The sequence below is a fragment of the Meriones unguiculatus genome, chromosome 9 (genome assembly GCF_030254825.1).
Source record: "Meriones unguiculatus strain TT.TT164.6M chromosome 9, Bangor_MerUng_6.1, whole genome shotgun sequence".
In the NCBI taxonomy this organism is placed as follows: domain Eukaryota; kingdom Metazoa; phylum Chordata; class Mammalia; order Rodentia; family Muridae; genus Meriones; species Meriones unguiculatus.
In genome coordinates, this window is record NC_083357.1 from 5218329 (window position 1) to 5244014 (window position 25686).

Consider the following 25686-nt stretch of genomic DNA (forward strand, 5'->3'; position numbering starts at 1 on the left):
GACACTGCAGCACTCCAGGCTGGCAGTCTCTTCCAGAGAGATTAAAAGCCCATTTACAAACGTGAGTGGTCTCCGAAGCAGCACACTGCCGGATTTGTTTTCTCTCGCCTCCTGGCACCCTTATGGGCTGGAAAGTTGGGCCTCAGCACAAAGGCAGCATTTACAGCATCGACTGCGTGGTGCTCTGTCGGTTCCTTACTAGAAAGGTTTAGCATGGGGCTGCCGGTAAACGGCAGCACAGATGTCTGGATCCCCCCAGGCCCATAAATCCCCTCTTCAGCACGCCCGAGAGGAAACCTGGCCCAGCTCTGGAAGGGCTGGAGTGTGGACCGCTCATGTGGGCCAGGGAATACCAGCTCCCACGGGCCAGCTGCAGGCTCCGTTCTGCCTCTCCATGCGCAGCTGTGCACAAGTAGTGGACACATCTGAGCCAGGTCCAGCAAGGACAGAGTTCATGGCCCCGTGATGTTGGCCTTCATTCTCTTTGGACACAAACATCTTTCTTTCTGTTACAAAAATGTGTTCTTTATGGGAAAATGCTGGCTAAGATAAAGGGAGAACGAATGTGTATGGCCTTCCATTTCTAAACAACCCTTTTAACATTGTGACATTTCTTTTCCGAGTGACTTTGGCTATTAGTGCATCCTTTATAGATCTGAAGCCTAACTCAAAGTCACTGAGTCTCTCCAGACTCACTTGTGTGTTTTACTCACTTGGGGGTGCAAATGCATGATAAGTGTCTCTTGGCATGGGAGCACTCCAACTTTCATTAAATTTAAAAATCTCTGTTTATTTTCCATAATAGTTTTGGTTTAGATCCCCTCCCTGCTCTGTTTTCTTGTTGTTTAAAACAAGGTCTCATGTAGTCCAGGCTGGCCTTGCGTTTGCTATGTAGCTGAGGAGGACCTTCTGCCTCTGCTTCCTCCATGTTAGGATTCAGGCTCCTACCGCTACGCCTAGTTAGCACAGTTCTGAGAACCAAACCTGGGCCCTCATGCATTGGCAAGTGCTCTAACTGAGGCAATGGCTCAGTGGGTTTTGTTCCATCTCTATTTCTCTACCTGCATCCTTCTTTTATCATTTATTTGGGTGAGGAGCTTTTGTATAGGATCGAAAGGAAGTATTACATAATACTTATTCTTGGAAAGTGTTATCTTTATGAACTATTATTCTAATGTGTTGATATGATTTATTTCCCATAGCTGGTGTGCAGTCATCAATACTTGTGCAATGAATACTTTTATATACTTTCATATGTAATTTTTAAAAAACAATCATACTGTAGAATAGTTTTGTTTGTTTGTTTTACATATGACTTAGAATGTGTATAGAACTTGGTAGATAATATTATCATGATACTGCTGGCAAAGGTAGCCATGCTGCTCTGAGGCTGTCTCCAGGTGTCTGTGGGCACCTGCCTGGTGATGGGGTCTGCCCTCCTTCTTGCACTGACACACAGAACACGCTCCATGGAGAATTGTTTGGCTAAAGTAGGATTGCGGTAATAGCACCCCCTCAGTGCTTCGTTCCTTGACCTTTACATGTGGAGGCTATCCGTGTGCCCCAGGTGCTCCACAAATGCATAGTAAGCCAGTGTTCTTCAGGAATATCCTTGACGCCTGCTGTGTTACCTCTTCTGTCCTACTGCTAATGATGGAGAAGTGATCAATATGAAACAGGACACGTGTGCTGTAGGAGGCTATAACAATTTTCTAAGATATTAGCGAAAAAGAAAAGAGTTTAAAACCACAGAATTTCAGTCATACCAGACATAGTATATTGGTGGGAAAAGGAGATAAAATTCTTGAAGTAGTTATCCTTGAAAATATAATTATGAGATATTTGTTGTTCTTTTACTTGGTTTTGTATTGCCTTCTTTTTCACTGTCACATACGAATTACCATCATTAATAGAAGAAAATTCTATCAATTTTCATTTATAGGTGGGTACAGAATGGACATATAGGCTGAAAGTACTTTTTTTTCTCTCACGTATTTCTGTTGAATTAAAAAAAAGCCATGTATTGCCTCAGCACCCAGATAGAAATAAATAAGATTCATTGGCTGATGTCTACTATATATAGCATTATTTTGCTGAGAAGGCAGATTCTAGAGCTTAGTAATGACCTGAGAGTCAGAGCGTCGAGGGTTAAGGTTGAGTAGGGGATGACCTGGGGATGGAGAGGAAAGAGGGCATTCTAGGTTTGAGAAAGGAATGAAAAGTCTGGCACCATCTACACATGAGACAGAAAGAGGAAGATCACAGGTGCATGGACTTAAGGGACCATGTCTAACAGCCATGATTTTCTTTTCACAAATTTCCTGTGAGTGGCAAAAATTTTGTGTCCCTGGTTGCTTTGCATAGATGGTGGTGAGCTGTGTGTGTGTGTGTGTGTGTGTGTGTGTGTGTGTGTGTGTGTGTGTGTGTCAGGGATTGCTTACATGTGTGTTAGGGGAAGTGATCAGAAACAGATTATATTGCTGTCCAGGAGGTCGTGGGCCAGCAGAAGTTAGCAGTGCTGCGTAGCAGGAGAGGCTCCTGACTCTTGCTTCTTTTTCCCTGGAGTTATAGATGGCCTTTACAAATGATCAACTTGTAATTTCGAGCTTTGTCATTTTTAATTCAGGAATAACAGCTTGTTAGTGTCTGCAGTGCTCCAGCTTCTGCTCAGAGTGACTGGTTTTCGAGGCCTCGTATCACCTCCTCCGGGACTCCACAAGGGCCACGTCATAGAAAAAGAACCTGAATCTCTAAACCTGGGCCCAGGGTCAGACAGTCAGCAAGTGCTCGGGAGACCTGCAGGGTGCTCAGAGTTCCACTTCTGTGGTTAGGTGTCTTATTTTTTAAAAAAGCCCCAAATTGGTCACAATTAGGCCAGTGGTTTGCTAGGATCTAGAAACAGCCAGCAGACTTTGGATCGGAACATCCTGCATCCAGCTGGCCCTCATTTTGTTCACCTCACTGGGAAGAGGCATTATTTCCAGCTGGTGGAATACTTTTGTCAGGAACATTATCGTTTAAGAGCCATTCATGGCGCTGGATTAAGATGGTTAGGTGGCTGCCCGAAGCCCTGTTTTTTGGCTAGTGGCGAGTAAATCAGTAATGCTTTCTCCACACCTGCACCAAAACCTGTCTTCAGGTTTTCATTCTACTAAGAATTTCTTTGTTCTCCAGGAGGGTTTCTCCTTGTTAGGGGTTTGGGATATTTGGCATATGCTGATTCTTAATTGCCTGGGTGCCCTTCCACTGTGTTTTCAGTGGCCTTTCAAGAACCACATCTCAATGTCTTACTCGGTGTTTGTGGTCTGCCTATTTGTCAGTTCGGTTTCTTAGTTATCTCTTTATTATACAAAGTGTAGAAGATAAATGTAGAGACTTATGAAGCTGAAAATAAAATCTCAATCATCCAAAGGTAGAACCCTGTTACCAACTTGTATATTTTAAATGGAGATCTCCCTTCTTTTTACTTGACTTGTAAAGTTTTCTACTTATCCTTAAGCTTTTCTCAAAAAGAATGTTGCTGTTATTTAGAAAAGACTTTTTTAACCCTTGTGGTGTTTTTATTTTATGGTTACACTTACGTACCTGTTGTTGAGCACCCTTTGGCCATATCCAGATTTGTTTGATTGTTCTGGAGCTGGGGATACAAAATCTAAAGTCTGGCACATCTAGGCAAGCTCTGTACCACTAGCTACACGCTTAGCTGGTTATTTCCAGATACTTGGTTTTTATAAAAAGCAGCATTATGATGGGTTTTTCTCTCCTGCTGGTTATTCCAGTGAAGCTCCTCTAAGAAGCTCTTTGGTCTTCAGTAACTCAGAGGTGTTTCTGTTGATGTTTGTGAATGAAAGCATCCAAGTATTTCCCCCTTGTTCATGATTTGACCCCCTCCCCCCGGGTAGGGCTACCCACAATCAACTATGATTTAAAAAAAAATGGCAAATGAAAAATGCCAAGAATGAGTAGTTTATACATTGAAAATAACTTGGACTATCGTATGAATTAGTTTTGCGTAGCTGTGATCAACTACCTTACAGAAACAACATGAGGGAGGAATGATGCATTCTGGGTCATATTTTCTAGAATTGCTTGGCCCATGCATTTGAGCAGAGTACCATGATGGCAAGAGCACAAGAGGGAGGGTGTTTGTTTGCAGCACATGGACCAGGAAGCAGAAGGGGGAAATGCCTGTGTTCTGCTGGCTTTCTCCCTTCCCTCTTTTACTCTGAGGTTGCAGGATGCCCAAAAGGATAGCACACACTTTCCACTTTCATGTGTGATGTCTCCTTCTCATCTAACCTTTTCTAGAAACACCTACACACACACACACACACACACACACACACGCACGCACGCACAGAATCATGTCTCAACTTGCTTGGTGATTCTAAACCTAATCAAGGTGATAAAGAAAATTAGCCTTTATAGTTAGAGTGTATTGCTACAATTATTCTTTTATTAATATTGTTAATCTTTTAATGTGCCTGATATGAGAATTAAGCTTTGTCCTAGTTGTGTATGTATAGACAAAGCATAGTTTATATTAGGATCAGTAATACTGTGGTTTCACATATCCCCCGGGGCCGAGGAGGGGACTGATGGATCCAGACAAGCCCTGTCGATCCCTATCCAGTCGATAGTCTAGCAGGGATAGGGTTCTCCTGCTGTGATGAAGCAGTAGAACCAAAAACAACCTGGGGAGGAAAGGGTTTATTTGTTTTACAGGCTGCAATGCATCATAAGGGGATTAAGAGAATTTATAAGGTAAAAACCTGTAGCAAGAACTGAAGCAGAGATCATGGGGGAGCACTGCCTATGGCCTTGCTTCCCATGGCTTGCTCAACATATTTTCTTTCATAATCTAAGGCCGCCACTTGTCCAGGGTTGGCAGTGTGCAGGACCTTCCTAACATCAACCATTAAACAAGAAAATGGCAGCACAGACCTGCTTGCGTACAGGCCAGGGTAATGGAGGCTTTGTCTCATTGAGGTTCCCTCTTCCCAGACTCTAATTTGCATCAAGTTGACATAGAGATTAGCCAGTACAGGTACCAGCATCTCCTGCTGACTACACTATGCATCTGGCGGAGCTGTTGACCTACCTGACTTGGCCAGTCCTCACTTCAGCTTCGTGCCACCTCAAGTTGACTTAAAGCCACATCTGCTTTAGGCATAAAGCCTTTGTTTTCAACTCAGGTCTTAGTTCCCAGTCTTATCTTGTGCCAGCCACCCAGTCCTCTGCTTCTTCTTGACTTTTTCCTGCCCCGTTCCTTTCAGAAGATTAGCACCAAGATCAAATGTGATGTAGCCACATGGTAGGAAAGTGCCGCTCGTCATTTAAAGTAAACTGAGCTTTTTGGTTTAACCCGCTGCTGCAGCCATTCAGGAGCATGTTTTAGCTTCCAAACTGTTTACTGTTGAACCATCTGTTACCAAATAGTTGGGATGGGATGGCCTGGCCTGAACTCTTTATTGGAGCCCGTTATCTTTGGCTACTACGGAGACCTTCTATTTTTGCAAAAGGATGGAGCAAGCACCCTGTTGAGCAGGCAGTATTAACAAATCAAATCTGTCCCATAGTGTCTAGGTATCTACCTGCTGGGCTTGCATTTCTTCTGACATGTAAATGAACCTGTTTCCTACCCTACAGACTGTCTGCTTCCCACCTGCTTTCCTACATTCCTAGCTTGGATATGATCATAGGCACCCATTTCCACAATCTGCATTTGTCTTGTCTCCCACATGGCCATTGATCTTTTAGCACCTTGCCAGAGGTAGTGGCTACTGGGAACGGGTCTTGAGGATTTTACAGCTTGTCCCCACTTCCTGTCTATATTCTGCTTGGTACCTGGGACACAAACTGACCAGGTGCCTCACTTTCCTGCCACCACACCTTTTCTGCCATGGATGGACTGTGTCCTCTAAAACTGTGAGCCAAAATAAAGCTGCTTCTTGTCAAATCACAGCAATGAGAAAAACTGATGGATTGTCTTCTGTTGTGAGGAAACAGATACCAGAAACAAGACAGAAAGGTCATGAGGCACACCCATCCAAGTACAGAAAAAAAGTAAAGCATGGAGGGCAGTGGCAGGGCTCTCGAAGCATTGTGGCTTTTGTCCCTTGGGATTCTTCTAGCAGGATCACATGTTCCTCCCCCAATCAGTCCTTTCGTATAATTGTGCCCAGTTATATTGCTAACCGGTCCAGGTGTAGCTCCTAGCTTGTGACTGGTGCTATGGTGAACACCTGCCTGTGTCTAAAGTACTGGTTCGGGGGCTAGCAGCCACTCCTTCCTAGAGCCAGGCAGCTGTTGACAGCATGCCTGACTCAATTTCATTACCACGTCAGGGTGTAAATCGGGAGTTTGATTGGTCAAAATTCAGTCACTATTCCTAAAACTGAGCCCAGTGTGTTCTTTCCTTAAGCCAATTTTATTTCCTAGAAGGCAGGAGGTGGACCTGCTCTCATTGAAACCTTGGGACAGACTATGAGTTCCTGGAATTAACAGGTACAGCCCCAGCATAAAAAAAGATCAGACAAGGCTGGAGACATGACTCAGAGGTTAAGAACACTGGCTGTTCTTCCAAAGGTCTTGAGTTCAATTCCCAACAACCACATGGTGGCTCACAACCATCTATTGTGAGATCTGGTGCCCTCTTCTGGTCTGCAGGCAGAACAGTGTATAAATAATAAATAAGTAAATATTAAAAAAAAATAAAAGATGTCAGACTAGGGGCTAGAGAGATGGCTCAGAGGTTCAGAGTGATGACTGCTCTTCCAAAGGTCCTGAGTTCAATTCCCAGCAACCACATGGTGGTTCACAACCATCAATAATGAGATCTGGTGCCCTCTTCTGATATGCAGGTGTACATGCAGGCAGAACATTGTATAAATAATAAATATATTAATCTTTAAAAAAAAAGAGTTCAGACTTTGGAAACAAATTGTGTAGTTTGGATCCTGCCAGGGGCAAGTGCCTTGGCACCTTCCCCTACCCCCAGCCTCAGTTTCATCATTGGCAAAATGAAAGCAGATTCTTACTTTATGGGGGTACTGTGAGAATTGGAGATATTACATCCAAAGGCCTGAAGATGGGTGCATGAAGGACCCTTGAGATAATTCCATGGCACCCAAGACTGCCAGTCACTAAGAAAACACAAACGAGGGTTCCCTAAGGAGCAGCTCCTATAGGGTAGTTCACCTCCTTTTTCCCCAAGTGGCAATGAAGAAAATCCCCAGCTTCCCGAGAAGGTCTTGATAAGTGCATTAAAATACGTTCATTATTTTTTATATTCAAAACATGATACTAGAACTCAGGTACACTGATTTTGCCGAGAAGACAAACGGAACTACCTGGATGAGATTGAGAGCATGCCCCTATCTGGGAGAGGGACTGCTGGATAGCCTGCTTGAAGGGTAATTTGGTAACACGTTTTAGCATCAAGTATTGATATTAAAGTGCTTACCTGGGCATAGATGAGATTTTGGAGCCCCCAGCAATTCAAATGAGATGCAATAAAAATTAATACAATTTGATAGTTTTTAGACTGAAGGAATCTGTCTTCATAAATACCAACACAGGTGCGCAAAGGGTGTTCCCTCGGGCACTTCTTGTAGTAGCCACCAGAAATGACTCTGTCCATCAGGTGGGCAGTGATAAACACGGGGTAGCCACTGCTAAGGAGTGACTTCGGGGGGGAAGAAAATGTCTAGGACTAAGAAATTGTTTTTCAGTACCACTAATTTGTTCACTTCAAGGATGGTTGCTTTTCTGTTACCTCAATGTTTTTACTTGGGAAAGAAATTTTCTTCTCTCTTTTATAATGAACTTTTTACATTAGCAAACAAAGTGACAGATCTCATAGTAGCATTCTCATATGCATTGTTTCATACAGTACAATTCCGAACATTGTATTTTGTTCTCTGTTGCTCACCTCAGTTTTGATTTTGCTCTAAGAGTCACGTTGGTTGTAATCATGTATATGGGTGCAGGGGTGCTTGCAGGAGCCGGAAGAGGACAGAAAAGGGGGTTGATTCCTTGGGAGCTGGAATTACAGATGGCTGTGAGCTGCCCCATATGGATGCTAGGAATCAAAATCAGTTTGTCTGAACTGAAGAGCAGCAAGTGTTACTAGCCACTGAGCCATCTGGCCAACCCTTCCATTAGGTTTGAAGAATAGGTTTTATATGCTACCTTGAAAAAAGGTATAGTTGCCTGAAAAGAGAAAACATTGTTTTGTTTTCTATGAAATACTTAGGGGACCAAAAAGAAAAAATAAAAGAAAAAAAAAACTGGAAAGATGTTGAATATAACAATGGTTATTACCAGGAAGTGGAGTGGATTTGGGGGGAAAGAAGAGAATTTATATTTTAAAATCACATAATTTTACAAAACATCGACGTTTCAGGTTGGTCTGAATTACTTTCCAACCCCGGGGGAAGTCCAGTGTTGGTCAGATTGAAAGTATGATGGTGCGGCAAGTGAAAGTGGAAACTGCCGCTGTGTTTTGCACCTTCTTTTTTGCAGACTTTTTTCTTTCTGTTCTGTGATTCCCATCTGCCCATCAGAACCACTGAGAGATAGCAGGCCAGTGACTCACTGCCTTGTTTTGACCTTTTTAAACCCGTGGCTAATTGATTCTGAGTGCAGGCAAGCCACATCCATTTAATCTAGTTGTTGTTGATAAAGGGCGTGTTTAAGAGACCCCAAGATCTGTGCAACACTGTTAGTGACCTGGGCAAGCACTTTCTTGCTGGCCTGCAAGACACTGGTTCAGGTGTCTTGCGCTCACCCATGTGTCAGGAACCCACCGAAGCGCCTGCAAACCCAGGAGCTTGCCTGCTGCTTGCAAGACTTCAAAGACTTGCCTCCACAAAGCTCTGGAAATATCCCAAAGCCCCTTGGAAACTTCCTATTACATTTTCCATTTTCTCAGGTTCTAAAAATTCAGAAAGTAAGCTAGCAGTCACCAATAATACCCATGTAAGGGGGAAAAAAAAAAGAAAAACTGATGGCATTTTTAAAAATATGTGTTTGCATGTGGTTTGCAGAATTATGATGTGATCACATATAGATTTTAATGCTGATCAATTTTTTCATGAAAGGAATTTTTAGAAGCTAAATTATCTCAGAGTTGTCTTAAAAGCTGGACAGTAGTTTGTCAACAAGTAATTCTAACTTACTTAAGGGTGGTTTTAACAGTAGGGCCATCTCTTCACTCTCTCACCCCCACTCCAAGTTTTAAATAAAATGAAAACTTCCCTAATGAGCTTAAATTGTTCAATGTCATAGTTGGATCTCAAATCAGTAAGAGCTACTCTGTACTATCTTAGTGATACAGGCTTACATGTCACATTCAAATCACTTAAAATCAGGTTAGATACACAGAGCAAGATGTGGTCACTGCCTGTCAGAGGTTTGTCCAAATGGCGGAATAGGAGGGAGGGGGAGGACATTGGTGAAGCCTTCCTAACAGAGAGCTCTAGGTTGTATTCTGAAGACAGGGGAGAGAAAGGGGAGAAACACCTTTGAGAGAGAGAAAAATTGCCTAGAGAAGAAGCACTGAGGGTTAGCAAAAAAGAAAAAAAAAAAAAAAAGAACAAAAAGCTCTCTAGAGAGTGGCGGGGGTGGGGTGAGTGGCAGAATATAGATCTAAATATGTCGCCTGGGGTCAGGTTCTTTGCCAAGCTGAGTGGAAGTTCACGCCGAAGGGCCCAGGTAGCAGGACCAGAGTGACATTAAATAGAGGAAGTGTGTGAGTATGTGTGTGTGTGTGTGTGAGTGTGTGTGGGGGGGGTTACTGGGTTTTTAGCTGTGTATAGTAGCATGCATATAATCTTAGTTCTTGGGTAGCTGAGGTAGAATCCTGAGTTTGAGGCCAGTCTGGGTTACACAGTGAATTGCAGGTCATCATATGTCATATGAGTATAAGCATATGTTATATAAGTATAGAGTATGTGTGCCTGTGCGTGTATGCATACATGCATATATGTTTGCATAGATGTGCAAGTGCATGTAAGTGCAGGTGCCCTAAGAGGCCAGAGACATCAGATGCCCCAGGAGATGTTCTTTCTATTGAACAGTTGATGCTAGAATCCAAACTCTGGTCCTGTGGAAAGGCAGCAAGCATCTTAACAGTTGAGCCACCTCTCCATCCCTATAAGAATGTGTCTTTAAAAAAAAAAAAGTGTCTTTGTGGATGTAGTAATACCTCTTTGCTTTGTCTGTTTCTAGGGAACATGTTGAAATCTTGTTTGCAGGGTAAACACTAGAGATAGCACACTACCTTTCTTTGAATGCTTTGTGGTTGTCATGAGAAAGCCCCATGGTGGTATATTTCAGTCACGAGGCTGGACTTTGGGTAATTAGACCTCTAAAGACATCTGGGGCCTCTTTGCAAAAGAAGAAAACACGTCACGGGTAGGCATCGTTTGCCTCCAGGCTGGTACTCTGTATGCATAAGTGTTGCAACATTTTGAGTTGATAGAATTCCAGCTACTGGAGACAGAAGAGCCTGTGTAACTGAATGACTAAGGGTGGTCCTTCCAGGCTTCAGGCACAGCAGAATCCAGGAGCCCCAGTGGTTCAGTTTGTAAAGCCTGTTCTCTTTCTCTCTCTGTCAGCCATTCTCTCAGCCTTCATCCTGTGTGTCCTTTCTTCTGTCCTATGGCAAACAGATTGTTCTGTGTGATCAGGGAGAATTGCTGCAAGAAACTCGTGTTATCTCTTCACTCACAGCCCCAGAGGACTACCCCTCCCCTTTTGCTCATAAATTGTGTAGCAGGGGAACTGCACCCGGCTCTGAATCGGGACGGTGGCACTGTCTGGTTGATGGAGGCTGGAGAAGCCCAACCAAACTATACAAGGGGGCACCAAGGATAGTGGGGTCCTACTGTGGAGGGAGAGGATGAATGTTTGTTTGGGTTATCCACCATTGTTTTTCCTTGTGCTTGTGAAGAATAACGTTCACTAGAAACAAGGCATAGGTTGTGTGCCGGAGAGCCACCTTTGGCCTGTAAGCCTGGCCTTGTTCTGAGGATCACTCAATGTCCATGTCACTTAGGATGGTGACTCCAGCACGCTATGTGAAAAGGCCCCTGTTCGCTTTCCTCAGTGCACAGGCACACTCCTTAAAGGCTTTGGCCGCGCCCTTTCTCTCCTACAGAAACGTGATCTGTGTCTGTCAGTGACAGGAAGCTGCTCAGGAAAGGTCCACCCCATCCTGCTGCTGACCCCATGGTGTCTCTTTTTCTCATTGTGTAGCGGTCCATCAGTTTCCGCAGCGAGAGCCGCCCTGACATCCTCGCCCCCAGAGCCTGGTCCAGAAATGCCACCTCCTCAAGCACAAAGCGGAGGGACAGCAAACTGTGGAGTGAGACCTTTGATGTGTGTGTCAATCAGGTGCTTACGGCCAAGGAGATCAAGCGGCAGGAGGTAAGCTTGGGACCCGTGGAGCTGCCTGTGCGTCTGCCACAAAGGCATGCTGCAGACAAGAACTGGCCTTCAGAGCTATACCACATGTGAGGGGATACAGGTTGGAAGAAACTAAAAAGCCAGCGTCCAGCCGCATGGGCACGGCCCAACTGAAAAATAAAGTCATTTACAGTGTTGAAGCCAAGTGTCCAGTTAGGATTCTTATCCTCACAAGACAAACATTTTCATTTTATTTCTATATTTCTTTCTTTGTTTCATTTCGTTTTCATTTTTGGAAACAGGGTCTGGCTGTCCTGGAGTTCACTATGTAGAGCAGGCTGGCCTTTAACTCAGAGATCTGCCTAACCTGCTCTGCCTCCCCAGTATTGGGATTAAAGGCATGTGCTACCATGCCTGGCTGCAATCATTTTATTTATATTTTGATAGTAACTTTGAGGTTGTTTAAAAAAAATACTTAGCTTTTGTAACTTTGGTCTAGCTTTATAAAGGAAGACTTCCTTGTGGAGGACAGTTCATTTCCCTGTGAGTTTTCTATAACCCCATCTCTTGGTAGCTATGATGACATTCCCATCTGTAAAGCTCGTCAGGACAAGCTCTGGTCATTTCTCCATAAGTGGTACCTACAGTGAGATCTTGGAGTGTCTTAATTTTTGTTGTTGCTACCATGTAGCCCTGGCTAGCGTAGTACTCACTATGTAGACCAGGCTAGCCTCAAAACTCTCAGCGAACCCTTTGCCTCTGCTTCCCAGGTGCTGGGATTAACAATGTTTACTACCACACTCCTCAAGTCAGCCTGCCCCACCCCAAACTCTTCTTTCAAATAACCTAACCCTGGCAGAAGGGATACCAGGAGCTGTTGAAATCCTCCAAGTACTATAGAGCTGTAGAAATTGGAAAGGCATGTTTATATGTGTGCTTGGCTAAGCTAAGTAGATGAAGCAAAGCACAAAATAGTGCTACCATGTATATAAAATAATGTATAGATGTATAGATATGAATTTGTTTGTATGATCATGAAAATATTTCTGGAAGGATGCCCAAAGAATTGGCAGCAATGTTTCTTCCTGGAGTCTCTGAGAGAAGGAGCTGAGAGTGAAGGTTCTGCCCAGGTGCCCATTTTGTGGGTGCCACCTGTGTTGGTGCCGTGTAAATGTGTTGCTTATCAAACAGTGACTAAACAGCCTTTAAGATAATGTGTGCACCTTCCCAAATCCCATGTGGCAATATGGCAAAATCATATGTGATATGAGGATGCGTGTGTTTGCTCTTCATCAGCATGGCATGCAGATTTTCGAATATCTTCAAGCTGAAGTGAACGGATAGAATAATAGGCTGTTAGCGGTGGAAAGCTTCAGGCTGGGAACCGGCCACTAGTAAGACCCAAGCAGGGTAACAGCAGTGAGACTTCCAGACTTCCTGGTTTCCATTTTTGTTTTGTTTTTGTCAACTTGACACAGCTAGCTTATCTGGGAAAAGGAACCTTGATAAAAAAGATGCCTCCATCAGATTGCCTACAGGCAGTCTGTGGGGTGTTTCTTAGTGACTGATATGGGAGGGGGCAGCCCACTATGAGCAGGGCCGTCCTTGGGCAGGTGGTCCCGCGTAGTATAAAGGAACAGGTGGACAGGCCACTAAGTAGCATTCCCCTGTGACGGTAGTTCTGAGCCTTCCTAATGCTGCGACCCTTTCATACAGTTCCTCATGTTGTGGTGACCCCAACCATAAAATTATTTTTGTTGCTATTGTAATTTTGTTACTGTTGTGAATCGTAATAAAACTGTCTGCTGTGTGGCCCCAAAGGGGTCATGACCCACAGGTTGAGAACCACTGTTTCATGACCTCTCTTCTAGTTCCTGCCTCAAGGCTTCCACCTTGAGTCTGGCCCTGAGTTCTCTCAGTGATGAACTGTGTGGCCTGAGAGGTGTAAGATGAAATCAGCGCTTTCCTCCTGAGTTGCCTTTGTTTCTCCCAGCAATAGAAACCAAACTAAAATATGGCTTTATCACCTAAGCCCTGGGGAGAGAGGCTGATGGTTACAGGCGATAAGCAATGGCCAGTGATTTATCTGTCATTGCTGTGTGGGTCTCCATAGAAATCCAGGACCAAGTTTTAAGAGCTGAGTAACTAAACACATGAGGTTCTGGGAGGGTGACTCGGTAGATATAGAGTGTGTTATGTATAGGCCACGCCCATATCCTCCCCTGTTCCTGTACTCAGCTGATGCTCACATGCTTTACAATATCCTGTAAACCAGTAAATGTGAGTGTTACTTTGGATTCTGTGAGCAGCTGTGGCAAATTAAGCAAGCCTGAAGAGAGGCCATGGAAACTCTAATTTCTCACCAGTAGATGAGGGTCAGAGGTCAAAACATTTGAGGTCTTGATTAGCATATAGCAGGGTGAGGAGTCTTGGGGCTGAACCCTCACTTGGGGGATCTGATGCTGCTTCCAGGTAGGTAATATCAGAATTGATTGCCAGGCAGTGGTGGCACGAGGACTCTTTCACCTGTTAGCCCAGCACTTGGCAGGCAGAGGCTGGTGGATCTCTGAATTCAAGGCTAGCCTGGTCTACAGAGTGAGTTCCAGGACATAGGCCTATAATCCCAGCACTCTGGGAGGCAAAGGGAGGTGGTTCTCTGTGAATTCAAGGCCAGCCTGGTTTACAAAGTGAGTCTAGGACAGCCAAGGCTGTCTTGAAACCTTGTCCTGAAAACCAAAAATAAATAAGTAAAAGAATTAGAGGGCAATATAGTGTCTGCTATAGAATTCATTGCTTAGAGTGCAGAGAAAAGTCTCTATATTGGGAGTCAGAAGTGACCTGTATTTAAATGGAGGAGGAAAACAGAATTGGGAGGGAGAAGGGAAGGAGAGGGAAGGGAAAGAAAGGGAAGGAGAAATTGAATTTCTGTATTCTCAGAGTTAATAAGATGTGATTGTGGGTGATTTAAAGTTTTCTTCCTTATGTTTTTCTCTATTTTTCTCAGTGTTACTGATAATTGATATAACTTGTACAGTCTGACACTGTAGTAAGAGAAAAGACAGACCACAGATGAGAAAGACCTTAAGGCAGGGTGAGCAAAGGCAAGCTACAGTCAGGATTTTGAAGTAGGAACTCCTCTCTTACTTCAAAGCCAAAGCATTTTTTCATTGTTGAAGCCCATGGTTGTTTTCCTTGGCAGGGTGGCCATTGGTCATCATAGTTTGTAAACTCCCAAAAGGCAAATGGCTAAGAAAATCTGAGGCAGGATACATTAGATGCCAGTGTTGGGGACAGCCAGATGATAGGTACACAGGACCTCTGTGCTGTTTTTGCAACTTCTCATGTGAGTGTAATTATTTCAGTAAGCCATGGCATGAGGCTTTGCTGGGCTTTGGGGAGGTTATCTATGTATCTCGGTATCCTGGGTCACCTGCTTTGTTCCATGTCATTGCCCTCTAGTCCCTAAAACTCAGGGTAGTGGCCATGCCTGAGAGCTGTTGACTCCTCTCCAGCTGAGAGCGATACGTTGTCCCTGAACCGTCCTCACGGACTTATAGGCCTTTAATAGCATAATGCTTGCCCAGTGTTTAGATTCCTAGCTGAGAGAGTGTGCTCTGCACACCATAGCTCTATAAGTTAGGGTGGTCTAATGGGGCCAAGTTAGAAGCGGTTGGTCCACTTACACACTGTGGCAAATAGCCAGCCCCTCTGACCTTACTTAGCGTACCTGAGACTTTAGAGTGAATGGGCTCCACCAAATTCTGTTTACAGTGATAAATGTCGGATTCTTTCTATGACCCTAGTCTTAAGTAGTTAAAAGGAATATGGTGTTCTGTTGAGACTTGCCTTCTTTGGGTAAACAAGAAGCAGGGTGCAATGGACCGCTTTTAATAACACTGCCAGGTCCATTTCTCAGAACAGACTCTGGATTGTTTCTTACGATTGCCACTCATAGCAAAGGTGCAGATCCAGCACTCACACAATGATTATTTCACTTGAGACAGTTCCCTTGTGTTGGACTTCATCAGAGTTCTGAGACATGCGGGGTGACTTGGTAGTGGAAATACACATTCTCTCGCAAATAAGGCTTTTCTTTGCAGCTTTTAGCTATAAATGCATTTGCTTCAGGCTAATTGATCTTCTTCTTCTTCTTCTTCTTCTTCTTCTTCTTCTTTTTCTTCTTCCTCCTCCTCCTCCTCCACCTCCTCTTCCTCCTCCTCCTCCTCCTCCTCCTCTTCTTCTTCTTCTTCTTCTTTTCTGCAGGTTTTAATCTCAGGGCCTTTCACACACTCGACACACACTTCTGTGACTACACCCCTGGCCTCATCTAACTTAAGAAGATTTGGAGCTTTTGCGTGTTGGTATGGTTTGAATTGGGTCTCATGAGGGAAAGAACTGAGCAAGTCTGTTTTACTTTTTTCCTGCAGGCGATCTTTGAGCTGTCTCAAGGGGAAGAAGACTTGATAGAGGACTTGAAATTAGCAAAGAAGGTAAGCTATAGCTGTTTCAGTGGGTTTTTTCCCCCAAGCCCTGTGAGTCATCTCAAGTCCCAAGATGATGTTTTTTGAGTAGTCTTCTTATGACTAACTAGAGGCATCAGACATTGAAAAGAACCTTTGACCACAAACGGAACAGTGAAGGCTCAAAGCAAGAAGGCAAACAGCTCTCTACCCCTGGCACCTGTCGGATGCCTCTGCATGTCTGGCTGCACCTCAGAGGATGTGTCTGAATCTGAAAGCACTCCTGGGGGCCTGGTTTTATGCATTTTCATTGTCCTAGAAGTCTTTCTTAAGGCTGAGGCTATATATCTGTCTCTTAAAACACACCAAAAAAAAAAAAAAAAAAAAGAGGTCTCATGGAGGACCTCTTTGTCCAGGAGAGAAATCATCATCTAGAAAAATGGATCTCTAAATCAGAGCAAAGACCTTTGAGTCTTGAAAGTAGGTAAAGTGAGATGAATGTTTGTGTAATATAATAAATTAGGGGCCTTTGTATAGAAAGTGTTTTTTTTTTTTTGTGGGGGAACTTATTTGTTGAGTACTGACAATCAAATTCAGTTTGAAACATGCTGTACACATAAACTACTGCTGAGCTAGAACCCAGCTGGAAATGTGTTAATCAGCATTATATGGGAGGAAAAGAGAAAACCTTTGCTTTACATCATGTACATTCTTTTTTGTTTAAAGATTTATTTGTTTTATGTATGAGTGCTCTATCTGCAGGAAGCCAGTTTTTATTTATATAGCACCTTTCAGAAATCATTTATATAAACAACTGAGTTTCTCTGAATTTCAATATGTCTGTCCATCCCTTGCCTATCTTTTACAGGCCTACCATGACCCCATGCTGAAACTCTCGATAATGACAGAGCAAGAACTGAATCAAATTTTTGGAACCCTGGACTCTCTTATTCCTCTCCATGAAGGTATGGTTTTGGTCCCAGACGAGTCATGTCTTGTAGCATTAATTGAGTTGTCTTATAGCAAATCTTTGATTATGTAATAATGTCAATATCCCAGACCTACTTCGACCCCTGCTCATATCTGAATGCCTAACAAAATAAGCATTCTTCTGTTTGTTTTTTTGCCAGCGCTCCTTAGTCAGCTTCGAGATGTTCGGAAGCCGGATGGCTCGACCGAGCATGTTGGTCCCATCCTCGTGGGCTGGGTAAGAAATGTTTTCTGGCCTTGTTTGAAGATGGATTTCACTTTACCTGGATCTTTTCTCTGTTGGCAAATACTGGTTATAACATCAGCTATAAAGTTAATCTCTTAATATATTAAGGCTTTATGTCATCAAAGCATGGAAACATTTTTTTTCTTATTGCAGATTTATTGTCTTTAAAGACAACCTGGCATTTTTACAATAAAATAAAAGTACATACAGAGCTCTTATTAGTTTCACATGAAATAAAATGATACTAGATTATATTGGATCTAGGCCAATTAAATTTTTACCATTTCTATTCTAAGTATAGAATTAACATTTTTTTTCAGTGCTTGCTATATAAGAATTTTACTCCTCTGAGCTACAATTCCATGCTCATCCCACCTTCTTTCCCCCTCATTCTTACATTGCCCACACTGTCCTTGAACTCACTTTGTAGCCCAGGCAGGCCTTGAATTTGGGATACTTCTGCCTCCGCCTTCCAAGTAGGTAGGATTTATAGGCCTGTGCCACCAGGCTTGGCATTCTTGTTCACCATCCAAAGTAGCTTTTCAAGCTATGCGAAATAATGTGTTGTGCTATAATTTATGGTGTTCTATCTCTTGCTTAGAGGATGCCCAAGGCCTTGAGGTGCGGCGGGGTCTCATGGTCTAAATGTAGTTTCACGAACTAGGCAGTGAGTACGTGTTGCTTGTGTTTAGAACATACATTTCTAGCATGTATGCGGACCTTCACGATATATCAGATTCCCTTTCTCAAGGAACTCAGGGCTCCTAAATGTGTGGTCCTCATCCTGAATTTCGTTCAGCTGAGTGCATAATGTTGCTGTTCAGTTGTGGCATTTGCTGAGACAAAGCGTGTGCTAGTTTCCCACCATTCCGACCACGCCCTGTTGTGTGCCCGCGCTTTCCTTCAGTGAGCTCTTGGATACTCCTTCCCCATTCTAGATGTTTTTATTTGTTACGAAGCCGGTAACGAAAGCAGGTAACTTGAATGACCTCTGCCAGGCAAAATTAGATCTCTGATCCCTCTGATTCACCCAGTATTCTAAGAAAAATAGGCAGGGGGTGTGGTGATGGAGAGTATTACAGAGCTCTAATTCTTATGGCCATGTGTGTTCTCTCTCTCTCCAGGTAAATTTGTTTCTAACTTTTCTAAAACCATCAGGTTCTCATTGATGTCACATGGATGTGCAAAAAAATCTTAACACTGGTGTCTGACCTGGTACTTCTCCATTGCTGCCACGATCTTGGACTTTTGGAGGGTCCCATGACTTGGCCGTAGTTCAGAAGTCAATTTTAGAACCAGGGCTGAAAGATCTCAGGAATAGCTGAGAGACAAGTAATGTTCTAAGCTGAATAATTAAGACTCTGCGCTTCAATATTTCAGGAGAGATCATTCATCTAAACTTTTGACTTTGTAATTATAAATTATGGTACGGCGTTAAACTTCTTCAGCCTGCAAAGACATTCCTCTGAAGGCAGTGGCTCCACTAGAGTTGGAAGTGGTTTAAAGAGAAGGTCTACATTGGTGTTTTTTAATCTTCTGCAATCTGTGGACTCCCTGATCAGGGAGTGAGAGCACTTGAGAGTTAGCTGGGGTCCTGCTCTATTTTCTATTACATAGTGATAGAGAATGGCACTGTGCCTTCAATTGTTGTGTGCAGATTACGGCATTGTTTCAGGCCTGACATACACTTGGGTCATTGACATTACAAGGTTAGTTGGATCTGGGGAAGGCTTTAACAGTCATGTTCTGTAGTACCCAAAGGAAGTGTGACCATACCAGTCGGTTGCTGTCTGGACCCTCCAGGCATCGAATGGGGACTGTAACCTTGGAGAGCAGCCGGAAGGAAACAAGTGGCCATTGTTGCCAGATTTCACGAGAAATGGTCCTTATTCAATCAAAATGCTGTTTCGTGTTTTTCCTCTTTTAACTGCAGGTGTGTGGGTATGAGTGGGAAATATAAACCAAGGGGTCAATCTGTTTGAGTTCTGCTGTCTTTAACAGAACAAAATAAACATCTTACTGGACATTGAACAAGAAAAATCACAGCCCATTCAATCCATGGAAAATTGATTTATTTCTCTGCAAAGGAACAACCTTTTGAATGAGTGAGCTACCCCACAGGAAAGCATCAGCTACCCATGACCCTAGAGTGAATCCATGACTTGTGCTTTGAAGACGTTAAACAGAGGGCTTGCTTTTCTGTCTTGGTTACAGATGATGGGAGTTCCCTTCCTAGCGGGTCATCCTGTTTGAGCAAGCCCTCCTTGTCACAAAGAAACAATGTCTCAAGTGACTGGTCTGGGTAATAAAATAATTTATAAGCTCTCCAAGGCAGAAAGTGAGTGTTCCTGTTAATTTAGGTCCTAGTTAATTTTTAATTTCAAAGAGAGAGCTGGGGTGTATAGAGGTAAAGATCCAGATTTTTAGACATTTTTCATGTAAAGGGGATAGACTTTCTAAAAAATATATTTTAAAAAGAAAAAAGTGTTTTCCATATATATTCATATATATATATATGTATACATATACACATATGTATATATATATATATATATACACTTATGGGCCTTTTAAGTTTCTTTTCATTTTTTAATTCTTTGACAGTTTCATACATACAATGAATTTTGGTGCATTTTGCCCCATGTTCCTCGCTCTTATCTGCCACCCTCTCTCACTGAAAGCCTTCTGCTTCCCAGAAAGTCCTCTCTTACTCTTTATCTCTTTTTTTATGGTACACAAATTTAATTATTATTGCTTGCACAAGTATGAGGGCGAGGTTATTTACAAGAGCATGGGCGATTCACCAATGCCTGTACTACTAAAGAAAAATGACATTACCTTCCCCAGCAACCATTAGCTGCCTCCTCCTGGGCCCTCCCCCATTCGTGTGAAATGTTGGTGGGCCCTGTCTTGGGAGGTCGTGTACAATCAGCCACAGCTGCAGCGAGCTACTTGCTCAGCTGTAGTCTAAACCTGTCTGGTTAGCTCCGCCCCATGGTAGGTGACTTACCATCTCTTTAAATAGACTATCAAGAAATTTTGAGGGGGTGGACTGAAGAGCTGGCTCTGGCCCCCACCAGCACTTATGCACACATAGCCTCTCATATATGCATAATTAAAATAATAAATGTTTAAAAAAGAAATTTATAAAGTAGGACTTGGGAGGTGATCCGGAGTTCAAAGTCATCTGCTTTCATATTAAGTTCAGGGTCAGTCAGGCTGGGCCACATGACACCCTGTTTCACAAGACTCCAAATACAATGTATTTTACCTGCTCAAGGCTCAGGAAACATCATAGAAAGAAAAGAAGGGATGGAAGAGTCAGGTGATGGGGTGATAGGCAACAAAATGACATCTTCTGACCATGGCACATCTGTAAGCTTTGAGTTCCGGGTAGGCCTGAGCTCCAGAGTAAAACCCTATCTTAAACAATAACAATACAGCAACAACAAAACACAGAGCAAACAAGAAAACAATAAACACTAATAATAGCTAATAATAGCTAGTACATAACGCTTCTTAGCCAGAGGGTAAACTCTGCTGTTTTATGTGCCTTGTCTCATTAAGGGGTGGAAAGGCCTTCATTGCACACACTTTGTGAGTGAAGAAACTGGGGTACAGAAGAGTCACAAACAGCTGTCCAAGTTTGTTTTTGAACCTGATGCTGTATTTCCAGAGTCTTGTCTGTTTTTATTAAACCTCTTGAGTTTTGCCTCATTTTTAAAGAGTGTGCATACTGTTTGGGAATGAGATTGTATAAGTTTTGAGTCATGCCCAGGAAATGAGCACCCTGGCAGGTATGAACAAAGGAGCAGAGCTTAATTTGGTTGCCATGGTGACAAGTGGCAGGATCAGAGAAAGTACTGGTCTGCTGGACAGGGTGGCCAGAGTTGTTCGGTGGTCAGATCTGATTGTGACTGCTGATTTGCTTCCACCTAATGCAAACATGGGTCACTTCCAGGGCTTTAAAAAGGCGAGGAAGTGGAAATGGAACTAAGAGAGCCTGAGGTGCTTTTGAACTCATTCTGAAAATCTAAATTGCAAGCACCGTAGGCGGCACAGGTGATAGCTATGTCAGTTTTCAATACTTTGAAATATAAGGGTGAACAGAGAATTTCTGCAGCTGTTTTTTTTTTAAACACAAACGAAAAGGTTGTTTTGTGTGTGTGCTTGTTTGTTAAAGTGAAGGAAGGCTCTTCTTAGGAACATTAAGCTCAGTACTGAATCTTTTAACTACTACTTCTCTGGCGACTTTTTCTACTCTGTGATGAGGAAATAACTTCAATGAAGCATGAAAGTAGTGGCAGAACATTTAAAAACTTTAAACGCTCCCACTTGTATTTTTGCTGATTTGTCCCTTTGGTTGTTGACGTTGTTTTCACATGTATTTATGTGTTTGTGTATGTATGGGAGCATACAAGAAGACAACTTGTAGGAGTCTGTTCTCCTGTGTGTGGAAATCAGAGGTTGACTCCTGAGAGTTGCCTTCTTCTGACCATCCAGGTCCTGGGGTCAAACTCAGGCCCTAAGACTTGGCAATGAGTGGCTTTTCTGCCCCTTCTTGTTTGTCTAGAGACAGGATCACATTGTGTAATCCGGGCTGCCTTGAACTCACTCAGACCCCTCTTGAACTTTCACTCAGTCCCTGCCTCAGCTTACTGGGTACTAAGTTTATAAATGTGAGCCACCACACACTCAGCGTCTGGTTTTGTCTTAGGTTTTTGTGTGGTTTTGATTCTGCCGTTCTCTTGGTGAGCATTGCTCCCAAACCACTGGCTATTCTCTGCTCTCATAATCCATTATCCTTTCATTTATTTGTTCATCCAGAATACAGACTTTGTTGTTTAATGGGTACGATGTAAAATCCTGAAGATACGGAAACAAAAGACACCATTGTCACTGCTCGCATTGAACGCTTCAGAGGGGATGTCCTGGTGAACATGGTCTTGTCGTTGGTTTCCACTGACTGCTGTGGCATGCAGCTGAGCCACTGGCTGCGTGCTGCTGCCGTGGGCAGCTTTGCCCTAGCATGTCAGGCTAAGGTGCTGTTAAGAGGGAGGAGTCGGAGGAGGGGATGTGAAGTTTTTGCTTGAGTCTCTGATGTGTTTACACAGTGTGGCTGATGGCATGTCAGCATTTCACTGGGGTGAAGGCAGGGTAGTTAGCATGTTCCACTCTTTGAGCTGAAACTATTCTTGCATGGTAGCATGATGTGATCCAGAAGGTAGTGCCAAAAATCTCTCCTGGCCCATCAGAGCTCATTTAGAAGATTTCAGTGAATAATTCCTACAACTTGTTTCCCCCCTAATCATGCTATGGCTTGAACTTCTTGAGGCCCTGATAATTGGGCCACCTTGGAATGGTGTCATCTCAAACAGTGGTGGCCATGCTTGTCCTGAGCCACACAAAGCCTAGGCTGTGAGTGTGGCCCTTGCTTTCTGGGTATGCCACTAAATCTTCCAGATAAGTCTCTTTAAGATAATCTTAAAATACATTCTGCTTTAAAGAGTAGCAGGAGGGGGGTGGGAGGTGTGACTTAGCCATTAAGAGTGCTTGCTACTCTTCCAGGGGGCCACAGTTCCGTTTCCAGAACCCCCAGAGGGTGGCTCACAACTGCACAGAACCACCCCATTTCCAAAGGTTCTGACACCCTCTTCGGGCATCCATGGGTACCTGCATACATGTGATACACACAGAGATAAGCAAACGCCACACATATACAGAAACACCAAAATTCTTAAAACTAAATGAATTTTTAAAAGTTAAGAGGGGTCTGAGGAGATGGTTCAGTAGGCAGAGTGCTTGTGTATCAGTAAGAGGATCTGGGTTTGAATTCCCACAATCCGCGTAAAGCCACACACAGTCTCCTGCACCTCTAATCCCAGTGCTTCTATAGAGAGATGGAAGGTGGAGACAGGAGGATTCCCAGAAGCTGGCAGACCAGCGAGGCTAGGGTTTTCAGAACATAGGAATCAGTGAAGAGACCCTGTCTAAGAAGAAGGCCAATACCTCTGCTCTCTGTTTGGGTGCTGTGACACACGTATATACACCCTCCCATCGTCATCTCATCATCATCGTCATCCCATCATTATCATCTCATCATTGTCATCATCATCATCTCATCATCATCATCATCATCTCATCATTGTCATCATCATCATCCCATCATCATCATCATCATCTCATCACCGTCATCATCATCTTCATCATCTACACACAGAGACACATAAAACACACACAGTTATTTGAAAACAAGGTGGCATGGCACCTGAGGAGTGACAGCCAAGGTTGTTTCTTGTCCTCCAAACACATATGAACACCAAAAAATATATATATACATAAATCGAAAAAATGGGTAGCTTCTGCCTTACTATTTGGAAAGTACTAGAAAAAATTCTGAGACTGGGGTATAGCTCAGTGGTAGAACATCAAGCATGCATGAAATGGAGCTTTGGATTCAGTCCCCAGCACTAACACCCACCCACACACACACACACACCCTGTTCTATATGCATCTGCAATACGGATTCTTTTGTTTCCAGCTCAAATTGCCAGAAAAACTAACGAGTTTTGATAGGGCTCTTTAAAAAGTGAATGCACAGTGAATAAAATTACAACTTTGTGTCTTGTCTGACATTTTTGAAGATTCTACTGGTTAGTTTCTTTCACCCTCACGGATGAAAGAACATTGGCTGGGTCTGGAGACCGGCTCGATGCTTGTTCCTTCTTGAGGGATGTCAACATGGCCCTTCAGAGCAATGACACTGACCCTTCTCATGTTTCCTTCCCAGCTGCCTTGTCTCAGCTCCTATGACAGCTACTGCAGCAATCAAGTTGCTGCCAAAGCCCTGCTGGACCACAAAAAGCAAGACCACAGGGTGCAGGATTTCCTTCAGCGCTGCTTAGAATCCCCCTTCAGCCGCAAACTCGATCTCTGGAATTTCCTTGATATTCCCAGGAGCCGTCTAGTGAAATATCCTCTGCTCCTTCGAGAAATCTTGAGGCACACGCCAAATGATAATCCAGATCAGCAGCACTTGGAAGAAGCTGTGAGTTTGCCTGTTTCTTTTCCTCTTCTCTTCCGTGATGGCTACACTTGTGTCAGCAGGTCCTGTATACATGTGGCCCAGTGGTCTTGTTTCAGGCCTGGTACAACCATCAGCCTTTTTTGTTCTGTTCCTTACTTGTCACAGATTCCCAACCCGTAAAGCAAAATGTTTACAGAAAATAGCTTAAGATCCATTTGTGTGTGTGTGTGTGTGTGTGTACATAAAGTATATAAACAAATCTGGTAACAGTATATTAAGCTTAGTTGGATACTGTGGTGTGCAGTAAACAGGTGGATCTCTGTGAGTTCAAGGCTAGCCTGGTCTACATAGTAAGTTCCAGGTCAGCCAGGGCTACATAGTATGAGACTCTGCCTCAAACAAACAAACAAAAAAAGTATGTTAAAAGTTTTATTTTTTCCCTTTTTTTCCTCAGTGACCATATAGCTCCCAGCGTTCAGCACTAGTGCACAAGTGTCTGGGCAGCCTGGGAGGCCGGCTTCAAGCCTGTGGCTGTGGGCGGTTGGCCTACTCCCCTTCTTTTACTGTTCTTCTTTGTTTCCATAGATAAACATCATTCAGGGAATTGTGGCAGAAATCAACACCAAGACTGGGGAATCGGAATGTCGTTATTACAAAGAGCGGCTGCTTTACTTGGAAGAAGGCCAGAAAGATTCCCTAATTGACAGCTCGAGGGTCCTGTGTTGTCATGGAGAACTGAAAAATAACCGGGGTGTGGTAAGTAGTTACTCTCCTCAGGGCCTTTCCCTGGTACCTCCCTGTCCCTAATCCCTACTCCCAGTGCATCTTTCTTTCTTTCTTTCTTTCTTTCTTTCTTTCTTTCTTTCTTTCTTTCTTTCTTCCTTTCTTTCTCTCTCTCTCTCTCTCTCTCTCTCTCTCTCTCTCTCTCTTTCTAACATTTTTTGTGGTACTAGGGATTTAACGTAATTACTGCCACTAGACAAGTACCCTACCACTGAATACATTCCTAGTCTTCTCTTTACTTTTTTTTTTTTTTTTTTTTTTTTTTATTTAATACAAAGTCTCAATGAAGTTTCCCCAACTAGCTCCAAACTAGGTCAAGTCAAGCCAGACTCCTGCCTCAGCCTCCCCAGCAGCTGAGATTATGGGTCTATAGCACTACATCCAGCTATTTGTCCCACTTTGACTCCAGATAGAATAAGCCAGACCTAATGGCACAGATTCATAATCCCAGCTACTTGGGAGCTGAAGCAGGAAAAGTTCGAGGCCTGTCAGGGTTTCAGAGAAAGAGGATGAGATCAGCCTGATCCTCGTAATGGATTCCAGGCTGGCCAGAGCCACATAGTGAAAACCTGCCTCCAAAAAATTATTTTAGAAGAGACTGATTAAGTTTTAATAATTTCAGAGACACTCTTTCAGCTTCTGTGAGCAGGTCTGGAAACAGCCCTTGCTGTTAGAACATAGGCCGCAAAGCTTGTTATCAGGGGCTACCGTGGACTCAGCCATAGCATTTGCAATGGGGCCACTGAGACCTGTTGAAGTTTCTGTACACGGACTTGCATCTGTGCGA

General features: G+C 43.4%; 1 protein-coding gene across 8 annotated transcripts in view; it reads left to right on the forward strand.

Moving 5' to 3' along the window:
• Arhgef3 (Rho guanine nucleotide exchange factor 3) overlaps nt 1-25686 on the forward strand; it is a 256572-nt gene that overhangs the window by 225146 nt on the left and 5740 nt on the right. For all 8 annotated transcript variants that reach the window (XM_021656759.2, XM_060390761.1, XM_021656760.2 and 5 more), the window contains 6 exons: nt 11263-11433; nt 15840-15902; nt 16741-16837; nt 17003-17079; nt 23880-24137; nt 24702-24872. In XM_021656759.2, coding sequence (XP_021512434.1) covers nt 11263-11433; nt 15840-15902; nt 16741-16837; nt 17003-17079; nt 23880-24137; nt 24702-24872 — 837 coding nt within the window. The remainder of the gene's footprint in view (nt 1-11262; nt 11434-15839; nt 15903-16740; nt 16838-17002; nt 17080-23879; nt 24138-24701; nt 24873-25686) is intronic.